General features: G+C 38.3%; 1 protein-coding gene across 1 annotated transcript; it reads right to left on the reverse strand.

Moving 5' to 3' along the window:
* Positions 1-2,339: 2,339 nt before the first annotated feature.
* Positions 2,340-17,699, reverse strand: wnt10a (wingless-type MMTV integration site family, member 10a). The gene is made up of 4 exons (XM_055216124.2): positions 16,928-17,699; positions 15,773-16,035; positions 13,333-13,706; positions 2,340-4,543 (listed from the first exon to the last, which is right to left on the reverse strand). Exons 1-4 carry the CDS (start codon positions 17,092-17,094, stop codon positions 4,076-4,078), a joined length of 1,272 nt encoding a protein of 423 aa, XP_055072099.1. The 5' UTR covers positions 17,095-17,699; the 3' UTR covers positions 2,340-4,075.
* Between the last annotated feature and the right edge of the window lie 2,204 nt (positions 17,700-19,903).

Here is a 19,903-nt window from a genome sequence, read left to right on the forward strand (position 1 = left end):
ATGATGGGAGAAGTCAGTTACAAAATGAATAACTAGTATGTGGCAATTTGGGATATCGTGACTTTTTATTGCTGCATTGCGAGGATGAATTTTCCCGACTTCACAGTGATTCCCCATACAACACTGCATACAGTTCTGCCTACGGGTTATTTCCTTTGTTAACCTGTATCATTTTTCCAAGGTACTGGAAAGTCTTTTTCTTTTTTGCTTCACAATTACATTGTACTGTAATTTGTTGACAGACAACAGAAAAATCATCTCGTGCAAAAAATCCTACAAACAGTATTATGAAACTTTGCACTATTTTGGAAGCAGTGTGTGATTTAATAATTAATTTGTGCAACACTTATCTATCAACAAAATGGCTTTAATGTGTTTTTTTACAAAAGACAATTAAAATGTGAATTTGTGCCACAGCATGTTTATTTAATAGCAGAGGTGATCAGTTCTGCTACTGTATACACAACAAGCTGTCAGTTAGGCTGCCTGATTCCCTGAGGGAATCTCTCTGCAGGCTCCAACAACATACATGTCTTCATACTTTTGCAATACTCAATGAAGAAAAAAGTTGATTGCTTTTGCCAGATGATACTTTTTAATCTCTCTGTCTCTTTCTGCTTCTCTGTGTATGTTTACATAAGATTATTCCTTATGTAAGAAATGAAATGTAATTTTGCTTAATGGCTGCCACTTAAGTCTTTCATGTACATACTTCAATACATTATTTTTGTACACGTTTCTATTGTTTACTTTGGCTGGTTCACATTCCTGCCTTTAATTTCAGCTACTGCACTAGCACATTTGCAGGTTCTGGTGAAATGGATAAAGCATTACTGCCTGATGTAATACTAATGCTACGTTTACACGGAAATGATCTGAAAAGAAAACACTAAAGTGTCGTTGCGTTATTAATTTTTTTATTCCGCGTTTATACTAGGGATGCACCGAATCCAGATTTTTTATCTGACGGGAGGGGTTCTGGTGGACCAATCACAGTGCTTGCGGTCCGCGTAGATCTGACGCGCTGTTAATCGCCCTTAAGTCCACGCGCCTGTATACAACCTTCTTCATTGTTCTCCCAGGGGTGCGTTTCCCAAAAGCATCGTTAGCCAACGAACATCGTAAGTTCCATCGATACTAACATCGTTCAACGATTTGGTGTTTCCCAATTCGCAAACTGCATTGCTAACTTGTGTCGTTGGAACGACAGCTCTTCACCTGTCGTTAGAACCATCGTTCCTTGTTATTATCATATGTGGACTTACGTTGATCATGCTTTTGAGCAAAAAACATGTAGTACAATGTATATCCATCCTCCTAAATATATTATAATTCTATTTTACGTCTTTAAAATTGAAAACTGCGCGTGTGCGCTGTCTACGAGCTGTAGGACCCTGGGGAATCCCTGGGAGGAGTGACGTAAGAGGGAACTTTCGCGTGAATTAGATTACATTTCTTGAAAATAAACAACAGATAACTAAATCATGATAACAAAATCAGTCTTTCGATTCAGTATATGTTATTTACAGCAATAATCTGACAAATCGATTTGCACAGATCCCAAGTGACATCATCAACTATGTTGTTAAATCAACATGGTTCAAATGACGAATGTGCGACAAAGTTACTATGCTTTCGGGAAACGGTCGTGACAAGGAAGTTCATTTCTCCAACGATGCATCTTACTATGGTCGTTCAGCAACGAGTTACGTCGTTGTTTGGGAAGCGCACCCCAGGTCTCGTCCAAAGTCGGTTTGCCTCTGACGAATTGACGCATCAACAATTTGATAGAGGTAATTAATGCACCTTCTCTGATACTAGCTATGAATATTTCATACAACTGCTGGAAAAACTCTTGTATATTTATTAGAGCTGCTATGGCAACTTGAAGGTCCGACGTGTGGAAATAATTCGACATGTTTGTTGTTATTTTCCTGAACTGGCATATGTCTGTGACGTAAACGCGTACATGACGAGATCCACCGCGAGCAGACTTTTGCGTTTTTACCCTTTAGATGGGAACGCGACGGTAGAGCGTTTTTAAGATTTCCACTCTGGAGGGTGGTTTCACTTTTTTGTGTTTTTTAAGCCCCAAAAACACCATTGCCGTGTAAACGAAAGGCACATCTGATAAAATATTTTTATGTTTTCACCCTCAAGCATTCTCGTGTAAACAGGGCCTAAAAATCTTACAGAAATCTACTTTCAAAATCTCAGGATTTATAGAATGATTTATGAAACGATGCATCAGTCTGTCTTATACATGACCAACATATAAAATGTTGTCGTGAAATTTTGTGCATTGTAAAAGTGAAATGTAAACACTTGTGCCAAGAAATATTAACATTCTTCAACTGTTTAAAATTAAGTTCTTTATTGTTTTACAAATATTAAGTTATCCACAAAATAAAATAACTTATATATTTAAACTTAAAAAATTATACCATAAAAAATTGCTTATTTTCGCATTCACCCACACAGTATTTCCTGTCAGTCTTTTCTCCAGGATAAAATGTGCAAACAATCAAATCGAATTGAATGAAACTTTTCTGTGTTAAGCACACCGCAATAGGAACTCTATGAAACAATCAACTGACAAATGCCATTGACTCAGTATTGATTTACAGATGAATCTTTGATGCTTGTTATATATTGAACATCATGAAAAACACACAAATAAATAAATACAACGAAAGACAGAAATAACAGAACCAAACCAACTTATCAGATAAAAACAGACAAGAAATGAAATTTATTCTTCTTTCATTATGGGACAAACATAAAATTGCTGGCGTTCCCTTTTAAAATCTTTTGACATGAATGCTGATTTTCTATCATACACTACCAAAAGACAGTATAAATGAGCAAAAGTGTTAAAAAGCTTACTGTATAATTTAATTTGGTCAAAAGATGTGCAGAAAACAGCAGAGTAAGTTTATGATTTTTGTAAAATGTCTTTTTAAAAAGTGACTAGAAAAACAAATAACATGAAACTTATATGGTAAGTTTCTTACACTGGCCTTGGGGAGTTTTTATTTTATTTTATTTTACTTTAAAATACCCACTACTGTAACTACTGATGGAACAGAGTTAAGTTACTTTAAGGCTTTGAGCAATCTGAGATGATGTTAAAACGAGAATTAAGTGATGCTTTAAATGTTAACAGTCACATCACACTAGCTGTGTCTCTTCTGGTTGGTCTTGAATTATAAAAAAAATGTTTTATAACATTTGGTGTTTTATACTGTAGCTACCACATTATAGGTGTGGTGATTAGATATGATGATATAACCAGATGTGCTGATATATTTGCCTAAATATCTGCTGACAAGATCTTGTGAATACATTCCTGTTACAGTGAACAACAGAGACTGCAGGGTAACATCATACACACAAAAACTGTAGAGGTTTTATCCAACTTCTTCCATATATATTCAATTTATCTGACCGTTTATGCCCGTGTGCATAATAAATGTCCATATTCATGTAACACGATGTTCTCAGTCACCAGACATTGATCTACGGCTTGCACATGACTGAAGTCCATTCATCTGGATGTGCTCATCTCAACGTCAAGCCTTTGAAAGACAGTCTACACTTTTATTTAAAACTCAGATTTGCTGGCTTTTTGAATTGATAGTGGCTGGTATATGATACCGTTTTAAAACTTAAGAGTTAATCTGGCAAACTCTTTGGACAAATGGCTCTGTGCAAACATACTGTATATGAAACATCATATTTCTCTTCTTTAAGTACCGGAATCCCACGCAGCTGCTATTAAATACAACCAGCCATTGATTTCATTGAAAACGTTGTGTCTCTGTTGACGATATATACTCCACAATATATTCATATTCTTAATTTATTTAAATTAAAAATACTTTCCGAAATTATACGCAGTGCAAGTCCAAAATCAGTCTGAAATCGTGCGCTTGGACCCGTGCACACGTCTTTAGCACTGAATTCATCGCAGTCCGCATTTGTGCTTTCCATTCTAATCTTGGAAACGGCAGTCCACTGCATAAGGGTTTTTCTCCCTACGTTTATTGTCTTTGTCGATACACAATTGCTTATTTCATTTGCAGACGCTCACCCATTCTGTTATCCTGCACTCCTCGCACACTACGTAACAGCACCAGTGGAACTTGCAATTGCAGCGCTCGCTGCGAGTCTGCTGTAAAATGTTGTGGCCCCGCCCACAGCACAGGCTCTCACAGTTGTCCATGCCATGGCTGGTCTTGTTACAGATCCGACCCTGCGTCCCGGCAGAGTCCGACCCCAGGTCTCTCTCGCAGAAATCCGGGGACTTCTCAAAGTAGACCAGATCGTGCGCATTGGCCCTCCGCCGGTGAGTGGGGTGGGCATGTTCAACCTGACCTGTGTTTCTGTTGTGGGCTTTGATTAATGTGGCGATGTTAAAGCGCTCCTTCAGCAGCGAGCCCACCGTCCTGAACTCTGGAGTCACCTGCCAGCAGGTCTTTAGCTGACAGCTTCCCGACGTTCCGTGGCATTTGCATTTCCTCCTCATGTGGTCCACCACAACCTGTGGAGTAGCAAAACAGACAAAGAAACCATTAAAAAATTGGAAACCGCAGCACATCTGGACCAGAGCTGCCAATCTGAGGAAATCTATGACTATGGTATTCCCAAAAAATAACCAAGTCTGTAATTATAAGCTGAATCACGAATGTGTGTTGAAAAGTGCAAAACTGCCACTGCAATCATACCAGCATTAGGTATAGTTTTACAGTAAGGCAGCATTTTATAGTTAAGCTATTTGAGCTTCTGACACGTCAAACATTGGTTGTAAAAGATGATGGGCGACTCAGAAGCTCAGACCTCCCATTTTCTCAACAATGTGCTCGTCTGTCATCCGTGTCTATAAACTTTTAGATCCAATTACCAAGAGGAAGAAGGGCCACCCTCACTACTGACAGATGCCCCAGCACCCACCCATATCAACAACACAAGCACAAACATTAAGCTTTAGCAATCCCACATTTCACACCGTCTCAGGGTTCCCAGAGCTCACCGCGGGACAAAACACAGTTTGAAAGTCTTTGGAGATAAGCTGAGTTTTGTCTGTCAAAACTCTGCGGATTGGGTTTCTCTGTACGTGCAGTCATCGCTAAACAAGACGAAACCGCAATATTTCATGTCACTCAGCCATGGCTTGGCTCGTGTTTTCCCTACTGTTTTTCCCTTTCTGTGCTGGTTCGAAAATGAGTCAAAGCTACTAGCGACACAGGGGTCACTTTCAGCAGACGTCTGCCGTGCCTGAAGATTGAGGCTACGGTTTGAATGCCGGTGGTTTCTATTTCAGGCCCGTGTAGGTGCACATGCAAATGGTGGAGCTCGGTGTAACATGAATGAACTCAAAGAGTTGAGAGATAGATATCGCACGCTCACTGAGGCCAAAAATAATAACAGTCAATCACACAATACGCCCACAGTGGCGAATCACGTACTATGAAATCTTCACTGCTTTTGCAAACATAAACACCAAAATCTCAATCTGATCTCGCTGTGGCTCAGGTGAACACCATGATGATACTGGTATTAACCCTTTACAGTCTCAATATTTGCATAATAAACACAAATCGTTTTATAAGACAGCAGACCTCCGAGGGAAAGCCAAATCAGTACCCTGAAGGCCGATGGCATTCGGGAATAGACAAATAAGGATAGTCAAATATTTTCGCTTTGTGTGTTGAGGACCTGACGGGTATTTAAATCTCTGACCTCCAGCGCTGAGGAAGTGAACCTGTCTGCTCTTGCCATGTGTGGCCTCTGCTGAGGAAGCTTTATGATGAGATGAAAGATTGGAGGATCTGTTTGTCCTCTTTCCTCCGCGTGTATTCAATAGCACCTGAGGGTCGGAATGGTCTGGGTGCGTGGCGACAGAGGAAGTGTGAGGAACAGACAGGAAGCAAGCTTTTGGAAGCTGCCGCCCAACGTAAGTGACAACAGGATAATCTGTGGAAAGGCGGGGCATCTGTGCCTGGCAAACTGTCTAGCCTGAGGAGCTACGAATGATGTGCAGGAAGCTGAGCTCATTCCCGTGTCTGCCATGAACCGATTAACATCTTTAAAAGTGAAGCCTGTCAACTCAGAGCTCTCTGTTGGCACAGGATGAAAAACAATAGGCTTTATCAGCACATTCGTTTTTATTCAATGTATCCTTCAGTTTCCATAGGCATGAAGATATTAAATAGGGTAACAGTGTGCAATCATAGGATGTATTGGATATCTAAAGAGGGTGTCTGGAGAAATCCCAGCGACACATACGTGAAAAGAACAAGTCTTTCAAAGAAACTGGCAGCAACAGATGTACAGACGTAGACATGAAGTGTTGGAGTTATCCATCGGCTTTTGATGTGCAACATGTGCTGATTTAAAACCTACAGTAACAGAGCAGAAACCACTATATAAATGGTTTTGCAAGCAAAACATATCAGGGCCTATAAATCTGCACGTTTTCTTTTCAAATGCACAGTAGATGAGGATGTTTTGAAGGGTGTGCTGTGATCCCATTGGTGGAGAGTTAACTGAGAGGCACATCTGGGCCGCTGTAATTGAAGAGAAGTGAGACTGGCTTGCCCATAAACTGGCACCAGACTGAGATCAAGCAAAGCACATTGGTAACACATTTGGACCACAGGCAGTACACAACAAAACAGCCGTTGATCTACAGTCCCCATTAACACACGCACACTGAATCAACGATGTAAAAGTACACAGTAAAGAAAATGAAACAGAACAACAATGAAAAGTTTCATTTGAATAGTCAAACAGGTTCCAGAGTTATAACCTGCGGCGATAAGTATATTGCAATTCTTTTTTTGACCACTTTTTATTCAACTTATAATGAAGCCATTCACGTTTAAATTTTGGAAACTAAAAAAATTAACATATTATTAATACAAGTTTTACAAATGGTATGTGAAACAGTACAATGTTCCTGTTATTTCTATAGAATATTACTTACCAGGTAAAAAAGTCCACTAAAATAAACTTAAAAGTGCACATTAAAAAGTAAACATTAAAGTGCACTTAACTGTGCTATTTTGAGACACGTTCAATACACTAAAAATACACTATTTTACTTTTTTTTAAGTGCATTAGGGTACTACTGAAGTTGAACTAAACTTTTAATTAGTATATTTGTAGTGAATAAAAAAAATGTACTACAAATTGCTGGTATTTAAATATATTTTTAGTACAATCAAGTATACTTGCTTTATATTTTTACATATAGGTTAGTAATTTTTTTTATGAACATGTACTAATACTTTATACCGCAGGGCTGTTGAATTCTTCATTCTGATTGGTTAAAAATGTTCCACAGGTATGCATTATTTTTTAGTAAACACACACCTAACATGTCAAACCACCAGAGCAATGTTTGAAGGGAATAATTGACTATTTATTTGAAAATAATGCACACTCGCTGTGGCAACGGCACTCGCTTTCCATCGTGCCGCTTTACCACCTTGAGTGTGCATTATTTTCGTAAACACTTCTAATAAATACATTTAAAAATATAGACAGGTAAGTGGGCGGCCAGACTGATATATATTGAATTTATGCTTTTGTCTATAAACTTTCTAATGTGAAAATGGATAACAGCAATTCAATTTTGGCAAAATAAATGTTTTTCATTTAAAAAGCATTTTATCATTTGTGTCCCCTGTAAGAAACCCCAAAGAGAATTAGTGTAAAATAAAAAAAAATATTGTTGCCTTCATTAATGGCAATTTGCTGTTGTTTTTTTCTTGCCATAAAGGAAATGAAAATCCAACATGATTTTACGGAAAGTCGTGTTATATTCACAAAATGTTTTATTAATTTATTTGTGTCCATAGCACGAAATGTAGCTTTTTTTACGTGCCTTGAGCACAAATGTCTTTTTCGTGTCACTCACACAAATTCCTATAAATTTCTACTTTTTTGATGTCATTTTATGTATTGTTTCCCTATTTTTAAATCATTGTCGCTTGGGGTTGGGGTTAGATTTGGGGTTTGGGTTAGGATGTACTTTTATGTATTGGTTTCTACATGTTTTTCTTTCCCTTTTAAAACTATTCTCGCCTGGAGTTGGGGTTAGAGTTGGGGTTTGGGTTAGGATGTCTAAAAATGTAACAGAAAGTGATTCTAACCCCAACCCCAAGCAACAATATTAAGAAAATAGGAAAAAAACAATGAGAACGAAGTTGTGCCATGGCTGCAAAAAAACTATGTATAGAAATTTGTGCGAATGACACGAAAGACACATTAATGCTCAAGTCACATAAGAAAGGTGAATTTCGTGCCATGGACACAAATAAATTAATAAAAGTTTTTGTAACACAACTTTCCGTAAGATCAGTCTGTCATAAGTTGTTGCATGGCAACGTATACCACAGAAGCTCTTAAGATTCCATGTCATTTTTAATACTTCATGTACATAATACAGTCTTATCTAAAATCTCTTTTTTCATGGCAGTGCATACAACAAGACCAGAAAGATTTAGTCTTTGAGCAAGCTGATTCTCTGCAGCTCATCTCCACTTTTGTGTGCAGTATGTTGCAGCTTTATTAAAACTGATGTAAGCTGGTAAAGTATAAGTGGAAGGTCCACATAAGGTCTTGGACAACATGATGACAGGTTGTCTGACAACATGATCCCGCGTCTAATGGGCCTTGATGAATTGCCGAATGAGAATTGTGCTGCTCCTTTGATGTTTCAGAGGAGGCGTTCCACCAAAAACCTCAACGTACCAACACACATCTTCATTAAAGTCTCTGATAGATGTGTGACCAGTCTCTGATCTGCTTCCTCATTTAGGCATGTTTATATAAGATATATACTTAAATTTAAATTATATCTAGTGTCAGGCTGAGGAATCAAGCAAGTGCTTCTAATATCCTGATGTAAAAACGGTGTCCTTACAAACTGTGTCTCTTGCCTTTTCGCTTGCCCTGCTCTAAAAGTAGAAACCTTTCCTGGCTTCCCAGTCAGTCTTCATTGAGTAAAAGCAGCTCCAATGAAAACATGCAAAAAATAATTTACAACCCAACTAAATGTTACCATGTAATCGGCAACTACGGCAAGCATAAAAACATGCCCTGTTTTTTACGGCCTGCCTGTCCACATGATCTGCCCAGAAGCAGTGGATGGCGAAAACTAAAACAATACACTTAAATCGATTCTCTTTGTGCAGTTTCCTTTCCCCCCTTGTGTTGCTTTTCAGTGACAGACTGTTTAAAAGTTGTATTTGGGGAAGGAAGGGCGAACGTCTTTCGACTTCCCGCTCTGTTTGATGTCTAAAATCTTTTGCTGGCTTTAAACATCTGTTTCCAAATAGCCAGCAGCCACTAATTAGAGCTTTTAACAAGACTGAGCGTCGTGAGAAACAGAGGGTGGGCATGAGGCGACATGTAGATCCCAGTAAAGTCACTACATTCCTCTACAAGCGACTGCCGTTCCCGGGGAGGGAATAGTAGGGAGGTGAGGGAATATTGGGTCATGTTCTGCCCCTTAAATTATCTTTGGTCTTCAAGCGAGTTATAGTGACATATAGTTATCAAGTCAGTATTTTTAATTAACGAATTTGTCATTTTGTAACACCACCTGGAAGAAAATGTGTCAAAGGTAACATATTTTGGTAGCTACAATGTTTCTTCGTAATTTTTCACAGATAATCTGGTTTGGATTGCCAAACAGCCGTTCTTTCCTCTCTCACCAATCTCGCACTCGTTGGCAGCCTGATCAAACACCACACCTCCTTACTGAACTTCTCAGACAAAAAACCTGAAGTTCCAGCATCCTTTATATATCATCCAACATAAATAGCAATTAATCTGTTTGGAAACTGATAACAACACAAATCCTTTGAAGTGTCAACTTTTAAGTGCACGGATAGGTAACTTTTGCCAATGGAATCTAAACGGGTAATGATAATTATTTTACAAAAATGACACATTAAGAGAGAATTAGGAAATATTAACAGCCTCTACAAGAATGAACAATGTGAGATGGATCAAAGCACCTGCTACAGCTGGAGTTTACCATAAGAGCAAAACAGTATGACGTTGAGCATGAGAACTATCTTAAGCACGTCAGATGAAAAACACGGCTATTATCTGTTACTTTTTTTGGCGAGTGTGTTTTGTCTCAATAATCAAGAGAACCAGAAATAAACTGATGAAACGATACAGAGACAAATTTATGAAGAGGAAGCAGCAAACAATGAACAATTTGCAACTCTCTTAGTGTGAACCTGCCATTGATGGTCCATCTCAGCTCTGTGCCGTCCTGATAAAGAGTGACAACAGATTAATTCATCAGGATATCTTACCACCCACGTCAAGAGCGCACACCTCATGAGCTGTTATCATGTGAGAAGCAGTATCAAAACATTGCATGGTATACTGTAGTACATAGGCTTACTGTAGCCGTAACATCTAGAATACATACAGTAAGAGCAAAAGAAGGGGGTTAAAGTGGTGCATGAAGTAAGGCTATATATGAAGAGTTTGGTTCCAAAACGCAATAAATCCATTTTGACTAATTTCGGTAAAAACGTGTTTTCTATACCAAGAATGTGGATAGATGAAAACCACTATTTCTGTTACAAACTTTCACATAGCATGTTTAGGTTATAAAAACATAAAAAATTCTAATCCATAATTTGATTTTCAAAGATTTATTATAAAAACGAATTATTTTTTCCACAAAATACAATAAATCCATAACACGTTTTTTTTTTCAAAATGCTATCAATCTATTGAATCAATAAACAAATGTGCATTCATCTTTGCCATGTTATATTCATATAGTTGACTAGTGGTATACACTGATTAAAATAATGAACATTAATGGCATTAACCAAAACACTTACTTTGTCATATTAAGTACACTGTCATTGCTGCGGTTATGCTTGGGATGTCGAAGCTTAACATTTTTCACAGCGATGAGCTGTAAAATGGTTTGGTCCTTCTCGATTTTCGTTGGCTTTGCATAAAATAATGGAAAGTTTTACATAAGATCCTCTGGGGTTAAGTGTAAGCATGACAGAAACTTAATGCTGTCGGGAGAACAAGCAATCGTAATTTTTCCGTCTCCCGAGTGCCTCTCGCGTAAATTATTATGTTGATGGCTTACATTTCTTTCCCGTCACAGAAAACCACCACAGGTTTATCAATGCCATTAAAGTATTATTTTGTTTTGTTGATCACGAAGTATTCAACGCGCCGCCATTGTTTGTTTACAATGTGTGGAGTGGTGCGCAGTGATTTGTTGAGCGGATTTATTACATTCTGCAGAAAAGGAGACGTGGCGTTTATTGCGTTTTGGGAAAAAAGGGAGAAAAGATGACAGAATAACACAGCGGATATTGTATTTTGCGTAAAATTAAGAATTTACTTTTAAATACTGACCTGATATAATACTGATTTTGGTAACTCATATAAAGGTAAGTACAATGCAGAGTTTAAATGGTACATACTGACCCTAAAGGTGCTTTCTAATGGGTTATCTAAAGCACTTTGCAAGCATAACATAATATCCAATTTATATAGGTATTTAGATATTATGTTACGCTTGCAAAGTGCTTATATATATTTATAAACAGGTAATAAATTGCTTGCATGCTCTATTTTATTCTCGCTATCATTATACGTAAGGAATAATTGACGACAGGCCATTGAATTATAAGAAAATAATGCACACCAAGGTGGTAATGCACCACAGGTGTGCATTATTTTCAAATAATTTAAAGGACCGGAGTCAATTATTCCGCTTATACCACGGTTACCACAAACATTGCTCTGGTGCCTATTTTTAAGACATTTGAAAAATTAGGTGTGCGGTTTACAGAAAAAATAATCAACACCCATAGAACATTTCTCAGCCAATCAGAATGCAGCATTCAACAGACCCGTGGTATAATTATTTATAATTTTACAAGTTACACATTGTTTTAAAGGGAAATACCACAGTTTTTCAATATTTTACCATGTGCTTACCTCAACCTAGACAAATCAATACATACCTATCCCCCCTCAATGCGTGCACCTTTAATCTTTGCACAGCGCCCCGTGAATGTGTTAGCATTTAGCCTAGCCCCATTCATTCCTATGGCTCCAAACAGGGATGAATTTAGAAGCCACCAAACACTTCCGTCTTTTTCCTTTTACAAGACTGTTACATAAGTGGTTACACGAGTAAGTTTCGTGGCACAAAATAAAACTTTAGTTTGGAGCCTTAGGAATAATGGGGCTAGGCTAAATGTTAACACATTCAAGAAGCGCTGTACAAAGATTAAAAGTGCACGCATAAAAAATAATAGGTATGTATTAATTCATCTAAGTTGAGGTAAGAACATAGTAAAATATTGAAAAATGGTTGTGTTTTCCTTTAAGGCAGCTTTAAGGCACCTAAGGTCTTACATTCCATAGGTCTTCATTGGCCACTTTCACTTAAACCTTAAAGAAAATGATTCCTTAGAATCTTTGTCAGTAAAGACTAAACTAAATGTCTTTTTCTGCTCTGCGGTGCAACTAACCTGCCTCTTATTATCCAATTTGTCCAATACGGGCAAACAGACAACACCTCCATCCCTCACATCAGACATCGCCACCAGCAGAGACTCACTGATCAAAGGACACACCAGGGAAGGCATATTTTGATAAAGCCTAAATGCCTTTTAAACAATCCCAACTCCAAAGATAACAGGTTTCAGAGCATCATGTGTTTGCTTTTACTTGAGTAGAGTTATTGCTCATTTAAGTGTTTTGGTGTTGGTAGGTGGTTTGGGGGTTGGAGAACACGAAAGATTCATGAGTGCGCGTAATTAAGCGTGGACGGGGCACAGGCGTATGCGTTTGCGTGCAGGCGGGAGCTCGGGCAAAAAGTTCACCAAAACTTTCAAGATGCCAGGGCCTCTCTTTTTACAAACCGACAAACATAGGGAATGTACAGACCAAAATGTTAAGCTTGGCAACGCAATCGGGGACAAAGCTTTTAAGAGTGCAGCTGCAACACGAGCATCCTTTCATGCTTAGACAATGTTCGGAACGAATCTGTTGCTTCTGGGTACATCAAAAGGAGGATCTCGACTGCTGTTGTCTCCTTCAGTAAATGTGACACGGTTATAGTATCTCAGTAGAAAAGAAGCGCTCATCTTTGAACACCACTGTTTAACACACCTTAAAAGGGAAAGTCGATCTTCTTTGCACTCTCCGAAAATGTAATCCAACACTCTGGTTCGTTCCAGCTTAGTGTCACCCACCCTTTGCTCATCACACACAGTTAGCATTTATCACAGCAAGCATAACGCTGTCTCTCACCTGCCTGCCAACTCTGTTGTTATGAAGTCTCATCCTGGAGTGAATGTCCCTGTACATCTCACGGGAGTCCAGGAACTCCTTGGAGAAGCGCTCCCCAAACTCCACATTCGGGCTGCAACCTCCCCATTCCCAGGAGTCTTGGGGGCCGAGAGCTTCGGCAGGAAAGTGCTCCATTACTCCGTGGACCATCCCTTTACCCCGATTCATGGCCTCCAGTTGCAGACGGTTGAGTTTGACCCTAAAAGCCTCTTCGTCCCCCCTTCGTTTCTCATCGCAGCCGCAGGCCTTCAGCTTGCCCATGGCGCAGGCATTGGACACGGCATGCACCACGCCGGCCGCCGCGATGGCGTATGCGAATGCGCTTTCCCTAAAACCTGCCAAGGAGACAACAGGGATTATTCAGACAAGACTCTTAAAAAACCCAGTTCATCCACCACACGTTTGCCCCGGATTTATTGTCTCTGCGCTTTGTGGAGAAGATCTCTATCACGCTCAGCACAGGGGAAACCGCAAGTGCCCTGATGCTTGCGTGCCATTGACAGCAGCACTACTCCTTCCACACAACAAACGGAGAGACCTCACAAGCGCAAAAACTACAACAACAAATCTAGTTAACACTCAACATGCATTCACTCAACGCAGAGAAGGTGTGGAGGTGGCTAACTTGGCTAAGCACAGACATGCGCTCAGCTGTAGACAAGCCTCAGCGCTGAGCTCAAAAACGTGGCTGCAATTAACCTGGCTACTGTTAGTAGCCGTTTGATCTGTGCTAATCACATAGCGCATAGCTGAAGTCATCTGGATTTTAGCTCTCATCCACCACGCTTTATTGGAGCTGAAGTGTGGCGGACTTTAAGGCTTTCCGACAACATTTAAGAAATTCCTCAGCAAATAGGGCCGGACACATGAGAGCCACATGTAGAGCATATCGGTAGCGAGTTGCCCCATTGCCGTTGTATAAGAATATTTAATGACTATGTTTTTTTTATTTCTTTGGAGTTTCCAGAAGAAGGTTCCTCACCAGAGGTGCCGGCATGTGCCGTAGCCGTCTTGGGAGCTAATGACCTCAAACAATAATAAACCGAGGTCTCATAAAAGCAGACTCCCCTGAATCACTTTCAGGGACAGATGGGAATTAAAGAAGGCCATGCTCAAAAACATGAAAGAGCTGAGGGCGAAACATTTTATAGTTCCTTGTGCCTGTTAAAATCAAAGTGCACTACTTTAGCATAAAACAGGCCCTCTTATACATATAAAACTCTTCTTTTTTGTATATAAATGATACAAAAAACTTCATCAGGCTGGTAATTAGGATTTATTTTTCTGGATATGGCAACCTATGAATGAGGTCTTTACCACTGCATTCTCATGCATTCTTGTGACCACTGAAGACCTTTAGAAAATTGTAAATGATACTTCTACTGAAACAGAAAGTTTCATGTTTGAACAAGTTTTAAACTAGACATGACCCCATGTCTACCACTTAAAAAGCATGTTTAATGCAGATTGGGGCTTGTCTTGTTCGGCCTGTAAATACAGACTTGCCTCACCTCACCCTTGTGTCCTGTTTTGTCCATCTTCAGTTATTACCAATGACTAATGAGGCTCAAAGACTTAAATCAGGTGTGAACCAATCAGTGTTTTGAATTCACTGAATTCGCTTGGCAGCAGAGCTGCTCATGGGACTGAGATAGTTGAACAACGTTCAATTGATCATTTCAAAACACACACAGAAACTCACAACCCAGCCACCCACAATGACATACACGCTTAAGCAAAGGAGACCTGCATTCAGAAATACACACACATAGCCGGTGCAGTTTTTTCTTGCTATCCTCTCATGAATCTATGGGGGGCAAACGGCACTTAGGCAGAAGACACGGACATGGAAATGCTGTTTCCTTCCGAGCGAATGAAAAACCTGGAAGAAATCAATCTAACAAATAATTTAAAGTGAGAGGCACGCCCGGCTGCGCTGATGGGGCAGGAAGTGGGAAAACGAATTAAAGATTGAAGGAAACTGTCACTTTGGGTTACAGAAACTAACTAAACAGGTTTATGCTTTTGCCACCGAAGGTTGGGAAAATGCTGAAAGCAAATTCACAGCACTTGAACTGGCACAAAGTAAAAAGCATTAGCTGGCCGGGGAAGCCCTCTTGCAAGATATTTACATTCGTAATGATATGCCTGATTGATAAAGCTTTCATAATATTAAACGTTCACGAGTGTTTGCAGTGTACAAACCTCAGGCAATCATTTTTATGAGCCAGTTTCTGCACTCCAATTACTAAAGCACGTTATGAACTTTTGAGATTCGTTTATCTATTTCTGTCTCTGTCCCATGTACAAAACCTTCCCCAAAAACAATCCATCACATGTACTTAACAGTATCATCAAATTATATAAATTTAACATAGGTCAGATTTATTTGGTTGCTTACCCCTGCTAAATACAATACTTTCATAGGGGATTTTGTTTCTGGTCTCCAGGCTAGAGCAGTTCCAGCGATGTCCTCGAAACTGATGCTGGCACTCGTGGATGGCGATCTGGATGCCCTGTATGGCAGAGGCTGTCACATCTGGATGTCTCATACAAACATCCAGCTGTTTCTTTGTCAGGCCGGGTAGAGTCAAACACACAGTGTTGGCATTCAGAATAGGGTCAAAGGGGATCTTCAGTCCCAGGATTTCGTTTGAATCTGCCCTAGAAGAGAAAATGGAGCCCTATCAAGAATTCAACATAAATCTGCACTAATGCATAATCAAGTTCTCGTTTTGGTCTTATATTGTATTGTTAAGATGCTCTAAGTTTTGAAATTACTTAATAATGTAGGCTATATATCATAACTTAAAATATGCAAACATTACTTATACATTATTATGTGTGCTGGAAAAAAGATAACATATATATACCGTATGCACAAATACTACAATATAGCAATACAACAGCATAAAGGAACGAAAACGAAAAAATATAGCATTATTTAATATAATTATGTTTTTCTTTTTTTAACCCCTAGGGAGTCAGCTGATATTGGCTTAACTTAGCACCCTCTTCTATACGTTACTACGCTCGGTATTTATTGCGCTCAGCTGCTTATGTTGTCCATCGATTTTTCTGTGTTTTCTACTGCATTTATTAATGTAAATCTGCTTTGAAACAATTAAACAATTGTGAAAAGCGCTATATAAAAAATTAAAAAAATAAATTGAAATTATAAAAAAATTGAATGGATCAGAACTTAACATTTCTGGCACTTTAAAAAGTAGTACAAAGTGAAGTTAACTGTTATTAACACCCCATATGTAAAACGTTTATTAAATATTTTAAAAGTAGTAAAAGCAAATCTTTTTAATTCAAAACTTCACTTTGTACTACTTTTTCGAAGATGCAACAAACAAAAACTGCGCAAAAAGTGTACAAAAATGTATATGAAGATGCGCAAGAATATAACCGCATAAACACGTTGCTTAATTGCAATACCGAATTTTATTTAGGTTTATTGGCAAACAACGCGCTCAAGATAGTCAAATACATTTATTGTGCATGTAAACATATTAAAAAGTTACAAAAGTGTAAGTCCAAACACTCTTACCTTTGAACAAGAAGCGAAGCCAAAGCCAACGCACAGAAGAGTCGAAATATAAAGTAATCCATACTGTTGTACAACTCTATCACAGCTGCGATCCGCTTCAGATCCTCCACATCTGATATCAAATAAAATGATGCTGGATAGTGCCAACCGATTTCGTGATACCTCATTCATAAACCGGACAGTTTCAGCCAGGTGCGACGGTTCTCCGATCACTTCACAACTTTTCTTCCAGGGCTTTCAGTTTGAAAGGGAATGAATGAACATCTGCACAGACAGGATGAAGATCCGCTGAGATATCATCTGTCAGAAGACACTGATCAGTGCGCAGACTGAGCTGTCTACTCTCTTTAGTGCTTGTGATGTTTGTCTTATCTTGATGGTACTCAGACTACTCCACTTAATTCTCTGCCAGCCCACCTCTACGTCAGCACACACACACATTCACGCGCGGGCGTGCGCGCGCTAACACACACAGGACAAGTGCTTCATTACAGAGATCCAGACTGAAAGGATCAAGTGAAAAGTTGGGACAGTACTCCTCATGGAGATGTGTGGGATTGCTGGACATGGTGCAGTGTGTCGGGGATAACGTGGAAGTGATTATTCATGCAGGTAACATAATGTAAAGTCAATATTATATACAGTAATCAATACAAAGTCAGGCAGACAGGCAATATTTTAACATCCTTGCTGATAGATTTTTACATATTTGCTAAAAGATAGACAGACAGACAGACAGAAATATTTTAACATTTTTGATGACAGATATTATAACATATTGGCTGATAGACAGACAGACAGACAGACAGACAGACAGATGATATTTTAACATTTTGACTGATAGATAGACAGACAGACATATGATATTTTAACATTTTGACTGATAGATAGACAGACAGACAGACAGACAGACAGACAGACAGACAGACAGATGATATTTTAACATTTTTGATGACAGATACTCTAACATTTTGGGTGATAGACAGACAGAAAGACAGACAGACAGACAGACAGAAAATATTTTAACATTTTTGATGACAGATATTATAACATATTGGCTGATATACAGACAGACAGACAGACAGATGATATTTTAACATTTTGACTGATAGATAGATAGACAGACAGACAGATGATATTTTAACATTTTGACTGATAGATAGACAGACAGACAGACAGATGATATTTAAACATTTTTGATGACAGATATTATAACATATTGGCTGATAGATAGAAAGACAGACAGACAGACAGACAGACAGACAGATGACATTTTAACATTTTGACTGATAGATAGACAGACAGACAGATGATATTTTAACATTTTTGATGACAGATATTATAACATATTGGCTGATAGACAGACAGACAGACAGATGGATGATATTTTCACATTTTTGATGACAGATATTATAACATATTGGCTGATAGATAGACAGACAGACAGACAGACAGATGATATTTTAACATTTTGACTGATAGATAGACAGACAGACAGACAGATGATATTTTAACATTTTTGATGACAGATATTATAACATATTGGCTGATAGACAGACAGACAGACAGACAGACAGACAGATGATATTTTAACATTTTGACTGATAGATAGACAGACAGACAGATGATATTTTAACATTTTGACTGATAGATAGACAGACAGACAGATGATATTTTAACATTTTTGATGACAGATATTATAACATATTGGCTGATAGATAGACAGACAGACAGACAGACAGACAGACAGATGATATTTTAATATTTTGACTGATAGATAGACAGACAGACAGACAGATGATATTTTAACATTTTTGATGACAGATATTATAACATATTGGCTGATAGACAGACAGACAGACAGACAGACAGACAGACAGACAGACAGATGATATTTTAACATTTTGACTGATAGATAGACAGACAGACAGATGATATTTTAACATTTTTGATGACAGATATTATAACATATTGGCTGATAGATAGACAGACAGACAGACAGACAGACAGACAGACAGACAGATGATATTTTAATATTTTGACTGATAGATAGACAGACAGATGATATTTTAACATTTTTGATGACAGATATTATATTGGCTGATAGATAGACAGACAGTCAGACAGACAGACAGAAAGACAAACAGACAGACAGACAGGCAGACAGACAGACAGACAGGCAGACAGACAGACAGACACACAGATAGACAGACAGACAGACAGACAGACAAACTGACTGACAGACAGACAGACAGACAGACAATATTTTAACATTTTTGATGACAGATATTATTACATTTCGGCTGATAGACAGACAGACAGACAGACAGACAGATGATATTTTAACATTTTGACTGATAGATAGACAGACAGACAGATGATATTTTAACATTTTTGATGACAGATATTATTACATTTTGGCTGATAAGCAGATAGACAGACAGGCAGACAGACATACAGACAGACTGACTGAAAATATTTTAACATTTTTGCAGATAGATGGCAAATTCACAAAAATTAACTCACTACTGTTGTGGTTATGTTTTAAACAATTTTAATAATTTAAATATTTTTTATTCTTTGTAATTCACACTTTATCCACTTTATTTTCAGTCTTACATTACCTGGAAAGTCAATTAGAGAAACTGTATTTAAAAAAAAAAACCCGTGACAAACACAAAATACAACCACATCTTACAGTACATGCTGAGAAAAGAGTCAAAAGCCCATTAAAGATAAACCCACAGCTTTTTAATGTTTAAATTCCATGCTCCTTTGTAATTTTTAATTTTAGGACTTTAATAAAGAGCGTGTGTAATTGTATCAATATAGCAAACCACAGAGCGTTACTTCACTGCCGCAGAGAGGTTTTAGTCACAGTGAGGTCACAGGAAGGAGTCTTTACAGTTTAAAACATTAACCGTAAGTAAGGGTTAATGGCCCCACTGACTCCAAATGAATTGATAATCATCTGCC

The sequence above is a fragment of the Misgurnus anguillicaudatus genome, chromosome 17, assembly GCF_027580225.2.
Source record: "Misgurnus anguillicaudatus chromosome 17, ASM2758022v2, whole genome shotgun sequence".
Taxonomy (NCBI): domain Eukaryota; kingdom Metazoa; phylum Chordata; class Actinopteri; order Cypriniformes; family Cobitidae; genus Misgurnus; species Misgurnus anguillicaudatus.

Bases quoted from the DNA above. Each gene is read 5' to 3' on its own strand.
- wnt10a (XM_055216124.2), bottom strand. From the start codon at position 17,094: ATGAGGTATCACGAAATCGGTTGGCACTATCCAGCATCATTTTATTTG. The intron at 16,036-16,927 runs GTAAGAGTGTTT...TTTCTCTTCTAG, and splicing joins GCTTCGCTTCTTGTTCAAAG to GGCAGATTCAAACGAAATCC. The intron at 4,544-13,332 runs GTGAGAGACAGC...GCTACTCCACAG, and splicing joins ACAACAGAGTTGGCAGGCAG to GTTGTGGTGGACCACATGAG.